General features: G+C 40.7%; 1 protein-coding gene across 1 annotated transcript in view; it reads right to left on the bottom strand.

The window, feature by feature from the left end:
• LOC139717313 (dynein axonemal heavy chain 12-like) overlaps positions 1-23,023 on the bottom strand; it is a 63,773-nt gene that overhangs the window by 18,855 nt on the left and 21,895 nt on the right. Inside the window, exons 25-49 of the mRNA XM_071628806.1 lie at positions 22,441-22,670; positions 21,608-21,791; positions 20,878-21,102; positions 20,099-20,281; positions 19,678-19,794; positions 18,749-18,937; positions 18,037-18,185; positions 17,310-17,448; positions 16,374-16,540; positions 15,308-15,500; positions 14,304-14,584; positions 13,287-13,547; positions 12,371-12,563; positions 11,298-11,459; positions 10,294-10,488; positions 9,707-9,840; positions 9,135-9,378; positions 7,699-7,875; positions 6,585-6,806; positions 5,489-5,702; positions 4,549-4,717; positions 3,460-3,607; positions 2,931-3,076; positions 1,772-1,986; positions 731-923 (exon numbers count right to left, since the gene is read on the bottom strand). Of these exons, the coding sequence (XP_071484907.1) occupies positions 731-923; positions 1,772-1,986; positions 2,931-3,076; positions 3,460-3,607; positions 4,549-4,717; positions 5,489-5,702; positions 6,585-6,806; positions 7,699-7,875; positions 9,135-9,378; positions 9,707-9,840; positions 10,294-10,488; positions 11,298-11,459; positions 12,371-12,563; positions 13,287-13,547; positions 14,304-14,584; positions 15,308-15,500; positions 16,374-16,540; positions 17,310-17,448; positions 18,037-18,185; positions 18,749-18,937; positions 19,678-19,794; positions 20,099-20,281; positions 20,878-21,102; positions 21,608-21,791; positions 22,441-22,670 (4,730 nt within the window). The remainder of the gene's footprint in view (positions 1-730; positions 924-1,771; positions 1,987-2,930; positions 3,077-3,459; positions 3,608-4,548; positions 4,718-5,488; positions 5,703-6,584; positions 6,807-7,698; positions 7,876-9,134; positions 9,379-9,706; positions 9,841-10,293; positions 10,489-11,297; positions 11,460-12,370; positions 12,564-13,286; positions 13,548-14,303; positions 14,585-15,307; positions 15,501-16,373; positions 16,541-17,309; positions 17,449-18,036; positions 18,186-18,748; positions 18,938-19,677; positions 19,795-20,098; positions 20,282-20,877; positions 21,103-21,607; positions 21,792-22,440; positions 22,671-23,023) is intronic.

Genomic DNA, 23,023 nt, shown 5'->3' with positions numbered 1-23,023 from the left:
TTAACAAATTGCTGGAAATTATTCTGCATTGTCATCTGCCGTGCAAGTTAAATTCTTATGATTGCAACACATTTCTGTTACATTTTTGAACTGTTCCAGGTACCTGATAGACATCACAAGCAAATCCAGATGAAGTCGGCTCATACAAAGTAGTACATGTCAGCAATCTGAATTATGTTTCTGTGTATTGGGATATCATACGCTACTGGAGACCAATATCTAATTGCATCCATCCATACTTAATAACAGATTGAAAAACAATTTTTGGCGCATCCATTGAAACACAGTGATGTCCTTTGAACTAAAACTGAAGAAGTATAGCAAAAGACAAGTTTCTGAACTGTGGAATTATCTGCAAGGTGATGAAAAACACCAGAACTTACAGGCACAAGTTTCAAATTTCCACACTATTGTCAGTTGTCCCCCTCTGCCAAATCCTCCGAATCAAATCAAAACCATATTCTGATCAAAATCAGAACATGAAATGAAATAATGAAAGAAAGATATTATTCAGAGGGGTGAAGGTTCAGGTGTGAGTTTCTTCAATTTGTCTCCCTCTACAAATCATTAAATTACAGATCAGCAGTCGCGATCTCAACAGATTTCAATTGTAGAGGGAGACAAATTGAAGAAACTCACACCTGATATTTTATCTTATTAAATATGGCAATAAGACTTCCCTTCCGTGCCACACCCATGACCTGTGACCTGTGACCCCCCAGGGACTGACCTCTCCTTAGCGACCACGATCCCCAGCAGCTGGTCCTCCAGACCGTCGGGCGTGATCATGAAGTTGAGGAGGGAGACCTTGACGGAGAGCTCGGGCAGGTAGTGGGGGTTGCGCAGCTTGGTGGTGATGTAGAAGCGGAAGTCCTGGGAGTACTCTATCACGCTCTCCCCTAGCTTGATGCAGTCAATACCACCTGGTACAGAGGGCAAAAATTGGAGGGGGGATATGTTCAGGGAATTTTTCTCTTAGACGTAAACTCTTGTGCGTAATCCTTTATTGTGCAAGTCCTCATTTTGAATTGTTGATGCCGATTATTCTGTCCTTTTAAAGAAAACCAACTTACTTAATCAGAGTATGGTCTGCCTATAGTAGATGATAGAAGATGATCTTGCATCACACTAAAATGACACCAATTACCAGATCATTCCATCAAACATTCCACGTCACTGGACTGACTTGGGCTGTCTGACATCACTGAAAACACTGTGTATGCAAACCTATGATTTTGTTTTTTGTGTCACTCTGAACATGCAACTACTCCCTCTCACACTCTTGAAATGACACTGAAGAAAATCAAACCTAGTAACCCAGCTTCCATCTAGGAGGGTACTCACAGAAGGAGGGCTAGCTATCATGGTGGATTGCTTGACCTCTTAAATCTTACGTCAATCATTCAATTAATTGGATATGATTTCAAGTTAAACGATACCAGGATACTGTCTGTAATTTTTCCCATGACCATACATGTTCCTCTGCAATATTGCAAATAATGAGCTCGAGACATGAAAAGTTCTACCAGCATAAAATGAACTGAAAGCAAATAATGCTGACCTTTCTCTTTAAATCCATTATCAGTTACTCTGCATTCCTACAGTTGGCTGAGCATAAGACAGGTATTAAAACTCAAGGTGGCATTAGAGCCCTTTTTGTTTCTCATTACACTATTTGCCAGGCACCGCAATACATGGCAGATGGGTGCTAATATACAAAGACATATAACATGACATCTGTGTGACTTCAAGACATTCTTTCAAAACCCACCTTGCTTGAAGGTCTGTTTGAGGAGCAGGGGTTCCAGAGATGGATCAAGCTCCTCCCCAACGTTCTCCAGGAGCAGCGGGGTGCCAAACTGGATGCAGTTCTCCAGGATGCGCATGTAGTCACTGTCGGTCAGCTTGATGACCGACAGCTTGTTGTCCTTCTCCGAGTTCTTCACCCACTTGTTGGCCTGGCCTTGCGGGTCAATCATCAGTGGCCTGAGGAATGAGGAGGGAATGGTCAGTGAGGTCGACGACATTAGTGACCGACTTAACTGAGGTGGGTCCTTCCGTAGTTTAGAGCAACATGGTAGCCAATGGCCTCCTTACACAATGAGAAGATCAACCACATTAACTCATGTGGCCACATAAGAAAAATGAAATGGATTATCTGTAATGGATTAGCAAAATCAACTTTCTGCATGGTATACACCAAAGTTTGCACGACATATCCAAACTGATAGCTCTTCCACGCTGCTGAACTCCAACACTAAATATGGAAACATTCATATCTTGAAATCACATCCCCCCCCCCCCCCCCCGAAAAAAAAATATGCAAACTTAGGAAACTTAGGAAGAATTTGACAAGAGAAGAAAAAGCAGTGAATGGGAGTAAGAGATGAAGTAAAAAACAAGTACAGTTGAACCTCTCTTATCCGGCCTCCCTTTATCCGGATCTCTCTATTATACGGATGCATTCTCGCCATGATTTTTTTTTTTTTTTAATAATTACGGGAGGAAAGGGGGATTCCCAAGTCCTTGAGAACTCCTACACAAACACACATGAATTACATATTACTTCCAACATGATTAACACACATTACATCAAATTTCCTTCCAAATTACTTACCTTCAGACATTTTAACATCCCCAAACATCCCCAAATCATCGCAAGAACATGGACAGATTATGCGCTTGAGTCCTCTCACATGTAACAATGAAAAGGTTGCAGTATACACATTAATACATGTGGTACTACAATGGGCTACATCAGTACATGTGTATGTATATGCACATGTATAAAGCATTGAGTCTCCCGTATCTGGCCAAATCCCTTATCCCGATGAGCCCCGGTCCAGACTTGTCCGGATACGAGAGGTTCAACTGTACACCAAATGAGAGCTGCTGTACCACACAACACATAGCTAGACTGGATAGCTCACCATCTCCTTGCGTTGTCGACGATGACACCGTTGTCAATGGAGAAGTTATCTGTGGGGAGGCCAGCAATGTTCCAGGCGCGGATTTTGATCGGCTCGCCGAGGGTGTTACTCAGGGAGAACGAACTGGAGCAAGGAATTTCTTTCTCCTGCATGGACAATAGAGTAAAGTCATTGAAAGACATTCTTGCTATCACACTATTTTTTTTTTATGGGGCTTTAGGCCCTACTTGGTTTGTGATCCTAACATCCAAAACTCCTCTACATACACACATACACACCAAAATTTGTTTTTTTTCCATAAAATGTCTTTTCGTTTCATTGAACTTAAATGATGCAATTACAAAAAAATACATGAGCCTTTTTTTCTTTCAATCTGAATGGTCACAAGAGAAAATAAATCAGATATTCCATGTTCCATGGTATGCAAAGATCATAATAAAAAAAGATTGAGGTTGATGTGGTTTGGCAGTAGTCGAACTGTCACTATCGTCGTCTGAAATGCCTACAGTAGGAGGCTTGAACCACTGACCTTGCACACTGCGCTCCAGCCATTAGTGCAGGTTGACCGGAAGGAAGAGGTGAACGCCCCCAGGTAGGCGATGACGCCTGAGGAGATCAGGACGTCACCGATGAGGTTGTCGTAGATGTCTTGCAGGTTGGCGGCAGCAATGGTCCATCTGAACAGAAAGGTAGATATGCAAAATCGCTTAAAATTGTCTATTTTCAAACAAAGACCTAAAACATCTTATTCCTCTATTCAGCACTTCTATTTCTCATCCTTACCATTCAATATTCCTTGCTTTGTGAGCCGTTATCAAAGCTACATTACACAATTACGCTAACTGCACAATAACACCAACTGCCTTGTCACACTGTTGAAACAATTGATCATATACATCAAAGTAGGTTTATTTTCAACTTAAATCTCTGAAGACATCAATTGCTGAAGTGCCATAAATGAGATCAATTTAGCATTACTTAGTACACACATGTCTTAATACAATTATAACATCAAGCCCTGATCAGTCTCCACGACTTCGTCTCCACTATGGACACTCTATCATCATGACATTGAAATTGATTGAGTGATAAAAGATTGCTCAAACTTGCTCACAGCAAAGGGAATGAGTAGGACTAATGACTCGTGAGATATAGGTATATCTGCATGAGCCATGCTTCCCATAGCATGGTTGGAAACATTTTTTTTTTTTCTTTGACTTAAAAGCAATGTCGTCAAATTTATGGGTGACAAATATAATTTTATGCAACTAAGACACTATTACTTCAGACACCAGCTATGATAGAATCAGATGCAAATGGGGCTTTCGGTAATGTGGATCTGGATATAATACACTGAAAAACTCTGGATAATGCAGAGTATTATTCAGCACTGTGATGCAGTAGGGAATGTGTACAATGTAGCTAATCACAATGGAGGTTTCCTTGGAGTGCATCCTTGAACATAAATGTATCAGAACTAAAGTGATTATCACAATCATATTGGAAAGGCATTGTAATACAGGACAGTTTTGTTGTCATTCAGAATGAACACACAATTTACAATATATGTTTCCTATGAAGAAAATAGCCCCTTGAAGGGTTCCCCCCACCCCCTTACCTCTCTTTCTCGCCCCCGAGACCACCAATGAGCTTCTCCGCCCTCTCCAGCTTCTTGGCACAGAGGTCCACCTGCTTCTCCAGCTGGTCTTTCTTGTCGGTCATCTCCTGGAACTGGTCCTTCAGGTTCTGCAGCCGGTCCTCCACTGCCTTCAGCTCCGCCCGCTTGGCTGTTGGGGTTTGAAGAAGAGTCATTTGACACAATGTGCTGAATAGACATACTGTTATTGCTTTAAACTGTCATTGTTGCTGTGTCCCATACAGCAACATATGTCATTGTCAAACATGTTGCTGCTGAGTGTTTGGAGTAATATGTGCATTTAAATGATAAGTACCACATTAATGAAGTATGTCTGTTATACATTCGAGCATGTAATGTGTATTTAGCAAATTTCTGCACTTATTCAGTTTGACAATGATACAATAAAATCAAACATTAAATTGGATGTTTGGCATATATCTCAGTGGGTGAAAAATAATCAAAATCTAACTTTCTTTCCCCTTCTCAACCGTTCACTGTGGCTCAAAATGAACACAGCCTTAGAGACAATACATGTGATACTGCTGGCTTTATGGATGTGTGTAATGCTACTGTAAAACCAGACATTTTCGCATGCATGAAACTTTTGCAAATTTTGTGAGGTGCCACAATTCATGAAAGTAAAATGCATACAAAAGTCTTTGTCTACACAATCCAGTATGCCAACTATACTCATAATCTTTTCTTGGTCCGCAATTTGTGAAAGTTTCATGCTGCAAAAAAGGCCATCAGCTCCAATTTGCAAAAGTTCCATGCCGCGAATGTTTCTGTTTTGCAGTATGCAGTAATGATAAGATGTATGTGCTTTGAGCACTCTAACAGAGTGGATTTGGTGCTATATAAATCCATATTATAATCATTATCATTATTATGTGGACAGGGCATGGTTTCTCTCTCTTACCATTGAGGATTGACATGGTGGTAGCCAGGGACTCCTCGGCCTCCTTCAGTTTCTCCTTCTTGGGGGCCACCACCTTGGCCACGCGGTCGTACACCTCCATGGCCATCACCCACTTACACAGGCCCTCGGCAGCTGAGGAGGCTTTGACCACCTTGGCAGGGTCAAACTCGGGATTGGTGATGAACTCTGTGCGAATCTTCTTCATGGTAGGAACCTATTTGGAATAACCACCCCAAAAAATGTGTATGAGTGTAGACATCTATTTATTTTGCATGACCTAAAGTGCAGTTTCTTTATCTAGGAGAAGATGCATACTTTGATTCTTGCATTTTATGTTTATGAGTTAATAGTAACATTTCTTTTCAAATCTGTGAACCAGAACATCAGATAATTATAGCATCCATTAAAGCATTTATTTGTGTTAATTTCAAGTTGCGCTACCATGTATTGGTTGCAGTTTTCATTGATAGACTGAATGTACAGCAGTGAGTGGTAGCTGCAACATGGTACAGCCTGAACTCATAGTACCTCTTGGTTGACAAAATTGAAAAGAATTGAAATAATTACATATGCTGATTTCAAATCCAATTTGAACAAACAAAAGATGTTTAGAATTATTGCTTAGAAATGACAAGAAGCACATGAAACATGACATTTTTCTCTTCTGCAGGACAATTAGAAGTTTTAAATAGGCCTACCTTTAGATACTGGTAAGTAGCTCTTCTTGCATATGAGAACTGACATTCAAATAACATCTATCATTTTAATTGGGACATTTGAGAGAAGAAAGATAGATTTTAGGAAATTGATTGACTTTTTTAAAAATCCAATATTGGGGTATGCATCCAGTGGTATTGCACAGCTAAATTACTCAACATTTAAGGCAAAATTGATGAGAAAAACCATACCATATTTCACTTCTATAAAAAGCAGGCTCACTGAAACATGACATTTACAAGTATTTCAAATAAATGACATACCACAAAAACATGTCATAATATTCCTGGATGCATTCATTATGGATTTTTTTTTTTATTTATTTTTTTTGGGGGGGTCATTTTATTTTAAATGTAACAAAATAAAAATGACTCTTTACCGGAATATTGTCTTTATCATAGGTCTTCAGCATGTTGAGGAAGTTCATGTCTCCGACCAATTTCTTGGAGGGCCCCCAGTAGTCCAGGATCTTTCCTCCAGTGCCCGCGGGGTCGTTGATCTTCTCCGGCTTGATGTCCTTCATGACGCAGACAGCCGACATGACCAGCTTCACGCCAGACGGTGGGTTCTTCATCGTCTTCACCACAGCAATGTCAGCAGGCTGCAAAGTACCAACAGGGCATGATGGGTTAAAGAAAAGGTTCGTAGAGAAAATACTGTAAAAGTGGTTTCTTTCGCGTACAGAAACTTTCGTGGTTTCCATCGGTGCGGACTTTTTCGCGCGTGTTTAAATTCGCAGTCGGTAATGATAGCATTGTACAAGCGACGAGTTCAAAACATTTTCGCGTGATGTTAAATTCGCGGTTCAACCTCAAAGCGCGAAAAGCGCAAAAATAAAACCACTGCGAAAGAAACCACTTTTACAGTAAGTTACAAAAGACCCCAGACCTGACCAGAGGGTGTGTGAGATAGATAAGCCTTGGTCATCCCATTTAGAACAATATCCCAAATCCTACAATATTTGGGGTGAAAATAATCATTTGTCTCATGAATACTACTGGCAACCATTGATAGGTCGCATGACAATTCTATCCTGCACCTGACAAAGCTCAGCAGCAGCAAGCTATCTACAATCATTTTTCACTAGACACCTCCAACGCTGTAGGATTCAACTGCTAAGGCCAATATCTTCCACAAATATCCCAAATGGATGCAATTTTTTTTTCTTATATCCAGCCAAATTTCTATTCTCAGGCCCCCACAACGTGGCATTTCTTGAATATTAAGCTAGCATGTTACTAGTTTGGACTACGGATACTTCTAAAGTCATGAACGGTAAAGTTAGATAATAATTCAATTTACCTCTACTTTCTATCAACACTTTGGTCATCTAACATCCATTGCAATACACAGGAGTTTTATCCGTACAGAAATCATTATAGCATAATACCTATGTCCCAGTTACTGTTTGTCAAACTATGCAAGTAATCATGTAAAGCTAGGAGCCATCCCTTTTATGGATCCCATGTCAAGAAAAAAAAGGATGAAGATACCTTCAGGGTGTTGAGAGCAGCCAGGGCAGCCTCAAGCGCTGGGATGGCCTCAGCCAGATCACTCTCGCATTCATCCTTGAGGGCCTGGGCTGAGGCTGCTTGCTCATTGGCTGACGCCTCGTCTCTCTTGACAATCTCACTTGTGGCCTGGACTTCTATTGACTCCTTGGTAATCACCTACACAGGGAGAAGAAACAAGGCATTCTCTGACTTGTGATGAAGTTCATGAGAGACATGTGAGATAGAGTTATTCATTGATGGTGTACCCGTGATATATAGCACAGACAAAAATTGCAATAGTCATGCACTAGAAGAAGAGAAGCACAAGTATGTAAGGTGTAATTCCATGACTGTAAACTTATATGAACAATGTAATGTATGAAAAGTAGAAACTGGAGGCACCATAAAAAAGATAATGATGAAAGTTACTTGGCTGTTACTCGGTTGAAAGTAGTTTTGTCAAATTAAGTTCCTCAAAGCCACAAAAAATAAATAAATTGCAGGAAATGTTTCACAAGATGACATGTTTTACCAAGCAAATATGACCATCCCAAACTCCAAATTGTAGACACCATAAACATAATCAACATGCTGAAGCTCCATATCATTCTAACAAATGAATTACTTCATGGTTATATATTAGATATAAATGTAATGAAAAACCATCCCTGTTGACACAAGGCTATGCTGTCATGTAATTAACAGCTGATGTTAACCATGTTTGATCCTTGCCTTCATCTTCACTTTTTGTATGGTACAGTCCACCTCCCTGATACCACTTGCTGACTATTTCTGGCCACCTGCGTCAAACTGCCAGGGGCTGCTATCACTCACCCATTTTTCAAAAGAGTGAATCTGGAATGATTCACTTTACAAGTTTGCATCCTGCTCTCTGTGGAGAAGTGAAGTAGGAACTCCTACACACATTTTAGGACTCTCTAGCTGTGGTCACACTGGCAAAACATCATAAAGTTTAAGTTTGCGAAGTTTAAGTTCTCAAAATTTGCCAGTGTGATTACACAAACTTCTTGCAAAACTTCCCACTTAAACTACGGAAATTCCCCCCCCCCCCAACAAATTTTTTTCGAAGTTTGTGCAGTTTGGACACATGCAACTGAACTTTATGAAGTTTGTCACAAGATCAATCCATTCTGGTGCCTCCAAAGCACACTTTCATTGTGATGTATGTGTGTGCATTGTCATATCATAATCATTAGCTGTCAGATGTGCACACTTTCTTTGATGTTGCATATGCGCACCAGTGACCCAAGCTCCGAGAAAGAAAACTTCAAGAAGTTTGGCCGCCAGTGTGGATGGACGAGCAAACTTTGCAAAGATTTCTCGAAGTTAAACTTCGCTATGTTTTGTCAGTGAGGCCGTGGCTACTGGCTCCGTCTCCTGCTCTCCCGAACATGGAACCTCCATTTTCAGCTCACCTTCATCATCTTCTCGTTCTCCTCGGCGGCGACCACCAGCTTGGGCTGGAGTTCCTTCAGCTCCACCTGCATCTCGCCCACCTGGTTCTCGGCAAACTTCAGCTTCTCCAGACCTACCACGTAGCGGCGCTTGGCCTTGGCGATCTCGTCCCGCTTCTTGCCCAGCAGCGTCTTGAAGGCCGAGATCAGCTCCAGGTACGAGGTCGGGGTCACGTAGTTGTGTCTGCCGAGCTCCTCAAAGAACCTGAGAGACAGGAAGAGGGAATAGGGCAAAATATGACCATACTGGCTTAAACTTTGTCTCCAGATTATTTATCATGCAACCCCCTTTCGTATTACTTCATAGATTCAGCTTTTTTATTTTGGTATATAATCTATCAGACACACTGAACATCTTCTTTCAGTTTGTGTTGGTACAACACATGGATAACTGCAGTCTATAGGGTCAGTGATTACTTTTGAAATAACAAAGCAGCCTATCTTTAAATAGAGTAGACCGGTATCCTTTTTCAAACATGGTGCAGAATGTTGACAGTCCATGATACGTGATTTCCCAAGGAAGATCCACTCACTTTTCAGACAGGTTCCTGGCACTCGTGTGGAAGCTTTTACAGATGTGGACCACGCTTCCACGCTCCTCCTCCTCCATCTCCACAGTCTCCAGGAACTTGTTGGCCACCCTCTCCAAGGCATCTTCAGGCCACGCCTAGCAACGGAGGACAATGACAGCAACAAAATTAATGCAGATAAGTATGTGGGAGCAGCTTGTGCAGTTTGGATTGCTTATGACAAATGATACACAACTGATGGACAGCATCGTACATGCTTACTGAATTTGATAACCTGGTTCTTTTTACACCAATATGCATGTAGACTGTACTGAAGTTTCTTCACAGATGTTGTAACACTTCTCAATGTTGCACATGAGTTAAAACTTTCCAAACCCCAGTTTAGGAACTCTTGAAGGAAAAAATCTCGTTCAACAAATTCATACATCTCACAAAACCAAGAATGACAAAAAGAAAGGGTAACTAAAAAAAAAAACCTCAATAACTACTGAGTCCACAAGAAACTACATTAGTTTACAGCTAGTTTAACTTAATGAGGACTACTGTATCTGACTCATTGAATCTCCCTGCAGACTTAAGTTTGGACCAACCTGAAACCAATCAATGGTGCAGCAGTTGATGAGGGAGGGGAACTGGCGGAGGCGGTTCCTGAAGGTGTTGCCGATCGGCGAGAAGGCGATGATGATGTGAAGGTTCTCCTTGCAGCGGTTGACGAAGAAGGCAAAGAGGGCGAGGGGACTGAAGTCAGCGTTCTTGTCACCTGCCTGGGCAACTGGCCTGACAGCCTGTGATTTGACGGAAGTGGGGGGGGGGGGGGGGGGGGAAGACAGTGATTACATACCAGCAGAAGATGTATTGAAAAGCTCATTCAGTGAAGTCATTTAATGAGATCACTCAATTGCAATATATCCCCACTATCAATAAATTAAAAAAAAGAAGTTTATACAGTGTTGCAGTATATATGCCACAGACTGTACAAAATGTTAAGCAGGATGAAAATTTTCAATACGGACTTCAATGCATGTACTTTGGCTAAATCATTCGTCCTTTTCACTTAATGATCCATAAGATGTACACGTGACAGATGTTGTCATGCATGTTTGTATATATTTCATAATTTTTTATTTTATCTTCATAGTAAAATTTTTCTTCATGGAGGTACAGAGTTCCTAAACAGGAAGGAAAGCACAATTTGATCAAAGAAAGATATTAATAAACTTTATGTGAACTCATTCTGATGTTATGTTGTAAAAGTTGAAGAATTCATTTACTTGAGAAACAGTTTACTTTAAAGAAGTGCATAAAAAAACAACAACAGTACCATGGTAACAGGTTACATAATGTTGAAAAAGATGACTGCCTTCTCTCTGTTAAGATGATAGATGAAACGAAATTAACTAGAAAGCAAAACAAAGAACCAGGAAAAAGGCAAAAAGGAGCCCCATTTGTAAGGCCTTGAGTAATTCTTGAAATTCTTGTAATCCAACATAATATAAACTGGAGACACCACAGCAACAACTTATTATGCACAGGTCTGATTGGCTATTGCTAAGCTGTTGCCATGGTATCACCAATGTGAATGAAGCCTGCTCACCTCAAGAAGCTCTTGCTTCTCGTCCACGGCGTAGAGGTTTGGCACCTCGCCTGTATTGAGGAGGTTGTCAATGTCCTCAAGGAAGGACTCCTCCTTGATCTGTGTGTCTGTGATGAGGAAGGCTGTGGGCTTACCCAAGGCACCGGCATTTTTCAGCAGGGACTATCAATAGGAGGCGAGAGCAGGGTGCACAAGTTTAGTTCCGCAGTCAAGGTAGATGGTTATCACTTTCCTTAGATTTATATTGTGTATGTTAATTACCACTGTATTGCATGCATCTCACAGAAGCTGCTATAGCTTAGCTTTGGTATAGAAGGCAGGCTGTGATGAAGGAATGTGAAAGCGCTCTTCGCCAGGAAGTGCAACTTAAAGGTGCTGTATACCATTGGGGACAGTGATTCAAAAAATGTCTGAGTTATCACATTTGATGCATATGTGTAGGTCAGTTGTATCACAAAACATCTTACCATATAAACATAAATTAGCAATAAAGTCTAAAATATAAGGAGATATCACAATTTTTTCAATAAACCATAACTGTAGATGGTTTATTCTGGAAACAATTTTATTATAACTATTGTTCACATTTTGTATATTTAACAATACCTAACATTGATTATACTGATTTACATTTGTTGTTTCTATCCCTAACTCACATTCTAGAACTATTTTGAAGCACCAAAGCTGGATTTTTGTTTCATCTGCAAATGGTAAATAATGCCTTTAACATCGGGATGACACAAATTTTCCTCAGTTCACATTTTATCTCTTTGACAGTTTCAAATTCTATTTCAATGTGTACATACATCTATAATCAATATCAGGTGAGATCACATTTGTCATTATTCCATTATCAAGAAGGTGAAATCAAGTATGCAATGCCTAATACTACACACATATACAAGGCGAGCATCAGTTTATGGCAATTCAAAATTTCTTTTGGGAAGTTTTGAAACAATGCTCTACAATAATTTCAGGTGCAATAAAATCATAAAAGTCTGTAAGGCATGGAGGCTATGAATAAATACCACTACAGTTGATGAAAAATGACAGTGTCATCTTCAACAACTCACCTTGAGGTCCTCCCGCCACTCGTTCTTGCCGTAGCTCTTGGAGATCTCCGGCTGGAAGAGGCTGAAGCCGGCCATGTGGGCAGCCAGTCGCGTGAGGGACTGTCGTCCGCTGCCTCCTACACCCACCAACATGGCGTTTCCTCCTGGCTGCTTCAGCACTCGACTGATGCGGGACAGGTGCTCCAGAACATATCTGTAATATCATGTTTCAACGGAGACATGAATAGTTAATAACTGTTTGCTTAAACCGATACCACCACAGATGTTTCTCTGTCTCATACAATAAGAATGGACACATAACCTTACTTGATTGCTTTGTAATACTTGTACTTGTTGAGGTGCCCTTTAACATGAAACCCCACCCCCCCCCCAAAAAAAAAAATAAAAGTAGTGGAGATTTTCCCCAAGGGGTAAGTGACAACAGCTTATTGTCAGCATAAGCCATGCTTTGCTTCCAAAACCACTGAGGTCCTAATTTTCAGCATGATTCCATCAGCAGCTCATATTTAACTTGTTCTTGTGCTATCACAACCATCATCCTACCATCAGTATCAGAAGAATATCAATAAAGTACATTTTCACTGAGGTGCACTGTACATCTGAATTCATTACTTTAATCTATAAGAACTACCTTCCCCCAAACAAACAAACAAACAAACAAACAAACAAAAAAACAAACAAACAAACAAACAAACAAACAAACAAACAAACAAACAAACAAACAGACAAAACATTAACTGACTCCATGGAGGAACAAAGGTCGACTACCACACTGCCTTCAACCTGGGTACCTAAAATATTGGGAGTGTTCATGGCGGAGGAGTTTCCGGGGGTGGGGGAACCATAATATGAGATTTATAGCTGACGGAGGAACACAATTTGGAGTCAGGCTCTGCGACACAAAACAAAAGCTTACCGGAAGATGACAAGGTTCATCCCTGTCTTGTGCATCTGGTTGTACTCATCCAGCTGGTACTCCACCACCTTGTTGAACTCCTCTACCGACTGCACCTCCTCGTACACCTTGTCCTCATTCTCCGCCTCGGGGTTCATGTAGTCGCCGAACATCAGCGAGCGCATGTTGTCCTGCTTGATACCCCGCTTGTCCGGGTCCAGGTGCTCGAAGACTGCCTCGAAGCTGTCCTTGAAGACGTCCTTCACCAGGGTCTGACACAGCCTATGAGATTGGGGGGGGGAGGTCGGAGGTCAAAGGTAAAGAAGGTGAGCATTACTTAAAATCAAGAACAAGGCATCCTGCTACTTCAATGGGATCACATGAAGATTGATGGCTGTCAGCATAAATCATGAGAACTGTTAGGTCTTGACGTCTTACAACCAAGATAATATCACCTTCCTGTGCATTGCCATTGCGGGTTACCTAATTTGAAGGGTTACAGATTTTTTTGCAAAAAAAAAAGACAACAAAACATTTAATATAACTGGTATGCTACATCCTAAAGAGAGGAAGATAGATGCTTTCAAAATACATGTGTACTCGAAACGATGTGATATTTCCCCTTGGTTGTTTCCTACTTACAAGCTGATTTTAGCTGGTTACCTGTCCCATGGACTTAGTGAAGCTAACATGGGATAAATCAAGACTGACTTTCATTCTGTAGCCAACAAGGCACTTTATACTACACAAATTAGAATTGGACCAATCAAAATGAAAAAGAAAACAAATGTCCCAACAAAACGTTGAACTATCTCCAGTTATACTGAGATAGTGACGACCCCTTTCCTCTCTCAGAGGGATTACTTACAAACAGTTGTGTACTTCAAGAAGATGGTAGAACCATTCCATGACCTTATACTGAGTACTGTTTAAGGACCATCAGTGAAAATATCACACAAGCGAGCAATGTATTGAGGGTGTGTGTGTTTGTGATAACGAGGGCAGCAAAATGACGATGACAAATAAGCCAAGACTCACTTGAACAGCCACTCCCTGTCTGCGTCGTCGATGAGGCGGTCGTAGAAGACGCGGAAGACCTCGTGCACCCAGAGCCGCGTGAAGGTGCGCTTGTTCTCCACCGCCTGCTTCTTGACGAGCAGCACGCCGTTGACGACGCGGGCAAAGTCGCGCAGGTTGAAGGTGTAGTGGGATTTGGCCGGCGTGGGCAGGAGGTTGGCCATGGCCTGCTTGTACACCTCCATGGTGCCAGTCACCACCATGTTGCCGCAGGTGAAGATTTCTGGAGGGAACTCGTTGGCCTGATGGTTCACAAGACAAAGATCAGAGTAAGACATTTCAGCTCTTGATGGAAATACTGTTTCACTTTACTTCTAAAGACTTCAAATGCAAACTTTAGATTTCCAAAATCTATAAATATCATCAGGATTGACAACTTCAATTATGTAACAGATCCTCACATTTGGAGCTATTTCTTCCAAAATAGACCTAGCAAGTATGAGTAACATCATGACGTACAAGACGAGTATTTTGAGATTTAATATAAACTGATAAACAGTTATTCAAACTTCCAGCACTTCCATTTGATTACTATTCATATAATGCAAGCAATTTTACTGATTTGTTTAATTCTATTACTGCATTGTTAGCTAGATTCAAGACAGCTTAATATTCACATCTTGATCTACTGCACGGAACCACTAACTTCATTGAGGAAATTGAAAATAAAAACATCACTTTATTCCTTTGACAGAGATGGCTGAAAACAGAATATGGCCGGAATTCACAAAAGCAATTTAAAATCATTGTTTGAATTTTGTCCATAGACTGCAACAAAAGCAAAGCAAACATACCTTGCATATTTGTGTGTAACCTCTGGATGTCTGTTGTGGTACCCAATGTGTTTAGACATGCATTTATGCAACAAAAATTTGCATAAATCTACGGTCTAGATTTGTATTCCCTCTGTGATTCCAGTCATTGTTATTCTAAAATGAACAGAAGAGGAGCGTACAGCGACTCACCCTGAGGTAATAGCTAACGATGGTGGTGAAGATCCGTTGCATGGTCTCGTCGTTGAAGGGCACGATGCCGATGACGTTGAAGTGACGCAGGAACCGGGGCGTGATGGGGTTGCGGCCACCTCCCGGTGGGCCCATGGCACACAGGTACTGGATGTCGATCAGACTGATCTTACTGGTGTCCTTCTTGTCATACCTGGGTCAGGCAAACACACAATCATGAATCATGATTTATACGGGTGATTAAATATAATTTATTCCATTACAATTCTTTGTAATTTCTTTTCATAATTTTCTTCTAAGACTTCATTCATTCAATTTCAACAAAACTAAATTCATTTCCATCAACCTCTCCATTTTGATATCTCAGACAAGTGTTCATTGTCTGATGAAATCAGATCATTGCATCAAATACAATATTCAAATCACTTATCTATTCAAAAAATAATCAGTATTATTTCAAAATTTGATGGAAGTGATGGCATGTGCTATCAACTCTGAATACAATACTTCCCACTTATAAAATGGATGATTCAAACCAAATTCAATAGATATGAAAAAGAAGCATCAGACTAAGAAGACTATTTGGTGTATGTGTACACACTTCTCCTTTGCCAAGAATTAAAATGCATTTTTCCCCTCTTATGAGTAAGACAAAATCCCCCTTAGAAACGACAATTTTTCAAATCAGCATGATCTTAGAATTAGTCTTCACTAAAAATTGTGGTGAATGCATTAAATACAAGCTTGTCTTAATGCTCTTGTAATATCCCTAAATTTTCAAGAAGTTGTAGACATAAACATAAGCCAGCCTACAAGGGATGCAACATATAAAAACAACTTCCTGTCTTGCAGAAGGCTATTTTTTGGTAATCCATTTCTACTCTGATTCTATTTTTTCCTACAACTTTCAACCACCACTCTAAGAAGCATTACACATTCAAAATATAATGCACACATCATAATCTCATAACAGAAACTACAATATCAACGCAGTGTCTGAAAGTCTCCAACTTTGGGGCCTACAGTTGAAGTGAAGGTGAGTCGAATGGACGGCAAACAAACTGACCAGTTCTTGTGGTCAAAGTACTGTCGCAGGAGCTCGATGGGCGGCTGGGCTCCATACACCTCCCTGGCAGGCATGTTGAGATCGTCCACAAAGATGACTGACCGCTTGCCCATGGGTGGACCAAACACGCCCTTCCGTCTCTTGTCCAGCTTGGACATGATGATGTCCTGCGGATTTACAGCATATTTAGACACCTCAGTATAGTGAAACTCGGACAACTCAGGAAATCAATGTTGAAGAAGATAGATTATGACCCATAAGAATGAACTTTAGCTAACAACACCACTTACTCCCTGGTACTTAATGCCTCATTTTACTGCCCTGATTCTATGTAGAATGTGCCAAACAAACTTCATCACATTTGCATAAAAATAAACTAAACTTGAATAAAGCACACACACACACACACACACACAGAACTCCAACAGTGTTCTTGACAAACCGAAAAATCATTGCATAGTGTAGGTTTACAGCATATTTTCATCAAAGTGGTCACATGAGAACTACTGTAATGGCTCCGGATTGACACTACAAAAATTAAATCTTCACATTATGTCTTGATTAACTTTCTGAGGACTGTGCCTTCAAAATTCAGCTGCAAACTACATTTGGTAGTCTAGTCTCTGGCTTGGGTAGGGTTAAGATACTCCCTCCTCGAAATCAAACATAGCATGCCTGTAAGTCTATGTTTGTATAACTGTCATTCTATTTTGCCATTTTTTTTCAATATTCAACCGATATGTTAACTGTTATTGTATCCTAATGTTGATGTTAGTGTTTGTTTTTTAATATTTTCCTTGCTTTGGTGAGATAAAGCAACTTGAAACTTGAATATACATATATGTTTCTTCTGAACGTGACATTGTACAGGTCTCTGTATCAGGGGTTAGTGAAGGATGGCCGCTGTAGATTGATAAAGTTCTGGTATCTACGAACCTGTGTCTGGTTGGCGCTGGTCTGAGCTGAGAAGTTAATGAAGAGAGGCAGGTAGTCATCCTTGGACAGGTTGTTCATCAGCTTGTCCTTGACGTACACACTCTTGCCCGTACCGGTGGGGCCAACAAACAGGATAGCCCTGGTGGTAGAGAATGAGGGCGATTGTTATTGAGACGCAACCCAAAAAGCAATAACGATTGAAGACAATTGGACAATATCACACTCTAATGATTATTACAACGGAACTATAACTCATTTATGATTTCATAAGAAATACATAAGATACCAGATCAAAGAAATGAAATGTACTTGAAGAAAATGGTTATACAATTTTCAACATTTTGTTCCAGTAAGCAGATAGATAGAAACAGTTCATCCACTATCATTATCTTGCTCTGAAAAGAAAAGTAGTAAAAGTGGACCTCTTGCTTAGCCACATTATCAGGATGCAATGCAGACAATCATTACTTAAATGCAGCAAGAATAGCACAATTAGATCAGTTATCACTTTACAAACTATTTAAATTGTGGAATAACTTCACGAGCTAAAGATTCAAACAGACTGGAACTAAAGAAATGTGCTTCATATTGATCATATCTGTTATTGATCACTGGAATCATACCATAAAACTGGGTCAGATTTTGATATTCACTGCATATGAACCACCATCAGTAGAGATGAGATGGGAAAATGTGTGGGGTAAGTAGTAATTTTATTGTGTTTTACCTTTCTCGTCTAATGGCAATGTCCATGAGGTATGTGTAGCGAGCTGTGTCCATGGTCGGCACGATGATCTCCTGCACTTTGCGGCCTTGACCAATGTCCATGTTCCGGATTGTGTCATTCCAGTGTGTCCACTTGCCCCTGGCCTTGTACTGATTCAGTCCATCAAAAGTATACGAGGGTATCAAAGCGATACATTAACATATGCATTGCATGTGGAATTGCGTCTGTTACATTATTCTTTCATATATTCCTCTGTTCTCTCAAAAATCCAATAACAATCATGATGAACAAGAAAAAGATATCCTCAATGGCCCATTGAGTCTTCTTACTCACATAAGTTCAATAACTACACATACAATTCAACACCAACCAAAATATTTTAACTCAATATCTAAACTCAGAATCTTCCATATCCCTCAAAATGATGATATCATCTCGCCAACCCCTTGTAACTAATAGGAGCTAATATGTCATTCCTTTGAAATCACCAATTTTGTCCAGCTGCATCTATGATCTGATCGCATAAAGCAACAACCACTCTGACTTATTGCAGTAATGGATGATGCTGCAGTTGGTTTTAAAGTCAAGGTAATAAATAGATTGCACATCACATTCCAATGCATCAATGATTTTGGATCACTGAATTTCGAATAAACGGCCGGTTGGCAACTGGTCTACTCGAGAGGGCAAGGGCCGAGGAAGAGAAACTCACCTCAAAGAGGTAATCGTAGACCATCCCCTCCGGGGGGAGGGGTACATCCAGCTTGCCAACCTCCGGTGGGATGGGGTGCTCCTCAGCCTTGCCCGTGATCATGTCTCGCATGTACAGGTCGAACTTGCTGCGGCCGTCGTTGTCCGTTGTGCAGCCCACCGACCAGATGATGGAGAAGAGGAAGGTGTTCTGGGATTGCAATGAGGAGGATTTGAGAACTTATATGACATTCTTTCCCAAAACATGCAGTACTGGGAGAAAAAAATTCAGCAACACAAACTCATATCAAGTATTATTGCATAAATTCTGACTGTGTTATCTCATGTGTGTTTTCACTTTTTACAGGAACTAAAGTGATGCAGAAGAGAACCAGTACGCACACACTCAAAATCTAAACACGAGAATACTTTGGAACAATCTATACAGGTAAAGCTACAGCTGAATGGTTTGATATTGAATATCTCTGATCCCCAATCTTTTACGATGACATTGGCTGATTTTCAGGCTGTATTTGAATTCTGAGCCAGAGGCAAGCAATCAGTCTATTTCATGAAAGAAGTTAAGTCTTTGACCAAGTTTTTATTGAATGGAGGTCTCCCCAGTGTTTCAATTCAACCAGCCAATAAAAACTTGGTAAAGCTACAAACCTATGCAATGTAAGATGATGAAACATGGCCATCCACACATGCACTGGTCTAAAATAATTCTCAATGAACAATTGATGCAAGGAAAAATAGGCAAATTCACCAACAACACGCAGACATCTGACGGAACATTTAAAGTTCGTTCTAGAGGGTCATTCTTGTTTGTAAGGGCATATATGGACCATTGAACTTCAAATGTCTAGAACGGCTTTGGGTTGAATTACGTCTTTTGAACAGTACATCTCACCGCATAGGACTTGTCTCATGAATCCATGCCATACTTACAACGAGCCACGGCTTCATGTTTTTGGGGTCACAGTTGGCCAAGTTGTCATCCATGAACATCCTCACGAAGTACATCAATGAGCGCGCCATGTTGTTTATGCTTGTTGCCACATATTCCTGGAAGAGAACACATCCGTGAATTTGTTAATTGCATTTATATATTGTCACAGTTAATAAAAGATATGAACTATTATAATGATACAAATGAAAATATCTAAAGACACATGTAAGCTTTACATCTACTCAAGAATTAACTTTGGCTGCTATGACTACTATTCCATTCAAGAATTAACTTCTTATACTTGACACTAATCTGTCATCATTCTTTGGCTCTGAATCTATCAAGTGGCGAGTATGACCTGACACAGTCGCAGCTGTCACAGTAGCTTAAGAAGCATACATGGAATGTCTTCAAACCAACCTTGCAGTTCCTGCGGACGTAGTCGATGCAAGGTTCAACGAGCCAATCAAAGAGAGCCTTGATGAGCGGCAGCTCCTTCTGTAGCTCCTCTGGCAGCTCATTGCACCAGGACTTGAAGACTGGGCGCCAGCCGAGACTAGACGGCTCCAGGTAAATCATGCCACAACGACTCACAGTAGCAGGCTAATTTTTTTTTTTTTTTTGGGGGGGGGGGGGGGTGGAGGAGAGAAATAATGTTGAATTATTATCTGTTCTTATTACTGACTATAATATGATGTAACTTCTGGCTTGACTGTAGTACACCCTGGTTTTGATACCTAATACAACCTGATAGAGTATCGAAGTGATGATGTCATAGGTTTAGTCATAGTGTAGGTTGAAACCCAGGTGCATGCACAAACACACAGGCCTGGTGAGGTCGTTTAAAACCAGTTTCTATGGCAATGAGTGGCTAAGACATCACACTTTGCTACTCTATACCTAATAAACATAGAAGGAAAGGAAGCATGTGAGGAATGAAAAAATTGAAGGACTTGAAACTGAAAAATATGACAAGTTTCTCATGAAGAATGATACTGTTGATGGAGTTATAAGTGAAGAGGGGGAAAAAAGACCGACAAGGCAATATTTCTCGAACAACAAAGTTCAAAGTTGAACTGCAGCCTTAAAAAAACAAAGGCACACACTCTGAAAAAATAAAAACCCAAAACAAAACAGGGATTGGTTAAGTCCTAACTTTGATTGGTTAGAGTCCTTACTTCCTATTAAAGGACACTTACCGAGGCCTGTGAGAGATCCATAGTCTCAAAGATGAGACTCATCGGAGGTGACATCTGGATGATCTCACCGCTCATCAGACACAGCTTCTTGTTGTCGTCCAACACGGTGTTCATACTCTCAATCCAAAGTGTGTCAATGGGACCGTCAAACAGCACCCACTTGCGGTCGGGCGTGTCCGTGGAGGCAAACTCGCGAAAGGTGTTGGCCACAATTCCATCCGTCCACTGAAAGGATTAAAAGAAAATGACATTTAGAATATTTGCTCCATTCAAATCATGATAACTACAAAATAAAGGTGATACTGAATTACGCATTTTCACTCTCTGAACTGAAATCTGGCATCCCCCAAGTGAAATACTGCAGACCAAAATGCAAAGGTTTTTAGCATCAATATATGTTGCAACATTACACTGGGCAGGAAAAGGAATGAATCGAGTCTGCTTAATATGTACACAGAATAAATGAAATCATCAGTCTTTTATTATGCTTATACTGTAAAACAAGGAATGTTTGCGTGCATTTTAATTTTGCGAATTTCGCGATCGCCAAGATTCACGAAATCAAAATGCACATGAAAGTTCTTTTCTACACTACATGCACTGAATTCGCAAAAAAAAAAATCATGTCACGAATATATCATGTTTTACAGTATGCAAGAGTTATGATGGCATATAGACATCATGGGTCATCACGCAAGCAAATTGCCTGATAAACACTGAATGATCATACCTCGTGGGACACTGGGTCAAACTGGCCAAACAGCTGACCCATGGTGACAGCCTTGGGGTTAACCGTCCGGTGGATGACCTTCTCTTCCTCGTTCAGACCCTTCTCATTGAGGAGGGTCAGTGCGTCCGCCAGCACGTGGAGAACCTGGGTTTTACCGGCAAAGGGCTCGCCAACCAACATGAAACTGGCAAAAGATTGGGAGGGGGGCAGAGAGAGAGTATGGAAAGAGTTCATTTAGGTGGGTCAGATTCAGTTCAGCTGTGCCAAAAGTTGTGCTCTTTGGGTACAATTTCTTGAGCCCTGATTGTAGAATTTATGGACTTTTACCTCAAATTTGTCCTTTCATAGAACTACATGTATGCCCCACTGGTATTCCATTAACTGCTTTATAGGCTTTTACATGTAAAGCAGCTGTACAGTTCAATCAATATCAAGCATGGCGTGTCATCTGCTCTTCACTTCTTTCCCAAAAACAGCATTTCCTGTTTGTAAGTTATGTTGTGGAAACAAATTTAGACACACACAGATACGCCAAACAGAAGTTCTGTCATCACATTCAATATGCATTCACTATAATTTTATGCTTCTTGTGCTTGTGAAACTGCAGCAAGTACTGATTTAAAAAAAGAGTGAACACAATGGAAGAAAGTTTTGCGACAACACCTGATCAAAGCTCCTTACTATCAAAATAGTTTTATAAACTATCTCACGATAAACATAACAGTACATGATAAAATCCCATGCATGATTTCTCAAAGTGTACCATCGCACATTCAGGACTCTGTACGTATCGCCTACATCAGGACACATGTCGCTATGACCTATGACCTCACCCGTGTCGCACGATCATCATCTCATAAGTCTGGATCAGCTTCTCCTTGAAGCTGTCCACCGGCTGGAGGTTCCTCTTCTCGCAGATCTCCAGCACTGCCTCCATGAAGACCTGGTAGTCCGCCTTGGGCAGGGTGATGCCCGGAAACAGGTCGGAGATGATGCCCTCAAAGAGCGGGATGTCGTGGGACAGAAACTTCGGCAGGTTGACGTCGATGATGGATCGGAGCAGCTGTTAGTCGGAGGGAAGCAAGACAAAGGGATGATTTACTCTGCTAAGGATATACATTGCCGCAAATTCCAGATCATCCAGGACAGAATACAGCGCTGTAGCACATTGCAACATAATCATGTCTTCAATTATCACCAGTGTAGGAGGCCAAGACACATGATGTTACAGTGCACTCCCGTTATAACAAACAGGGTTATGACGAAAGTCTTGATTACAATGAGGTAAAAATCTAGGCCGCAGCATTATCTACTCTCTATACTTCTATTGTTTACTTGTTCGATTATAACAAAATTTTGATATAACGAAAGAAAACTGCCGGTCCTGAGGACTTCGTTATAAAGGGAGTCCACTGT

Source organism: Diadema antillarum, unplaced genomic scaffold (assembly GCF_040938485.1).
Source record: "Diadema antillarum isolate AM-2024a unplaced genomic scaffold, OU_Dant_1.0 scf00000074, whole genome shotgun sequence".
In the NCBI taxonomy this organism is placed as follows: Eukaryota; Metazoa; Echinodermata; class Echinoidea; order Diadematoida; family Diadematidae; genus Diadema; species Diadema antillarum.
Note: the sequence above shows the minus strand (reverse complement) of the source record. Positions and strands in the feature narration are given on the sequence as shown.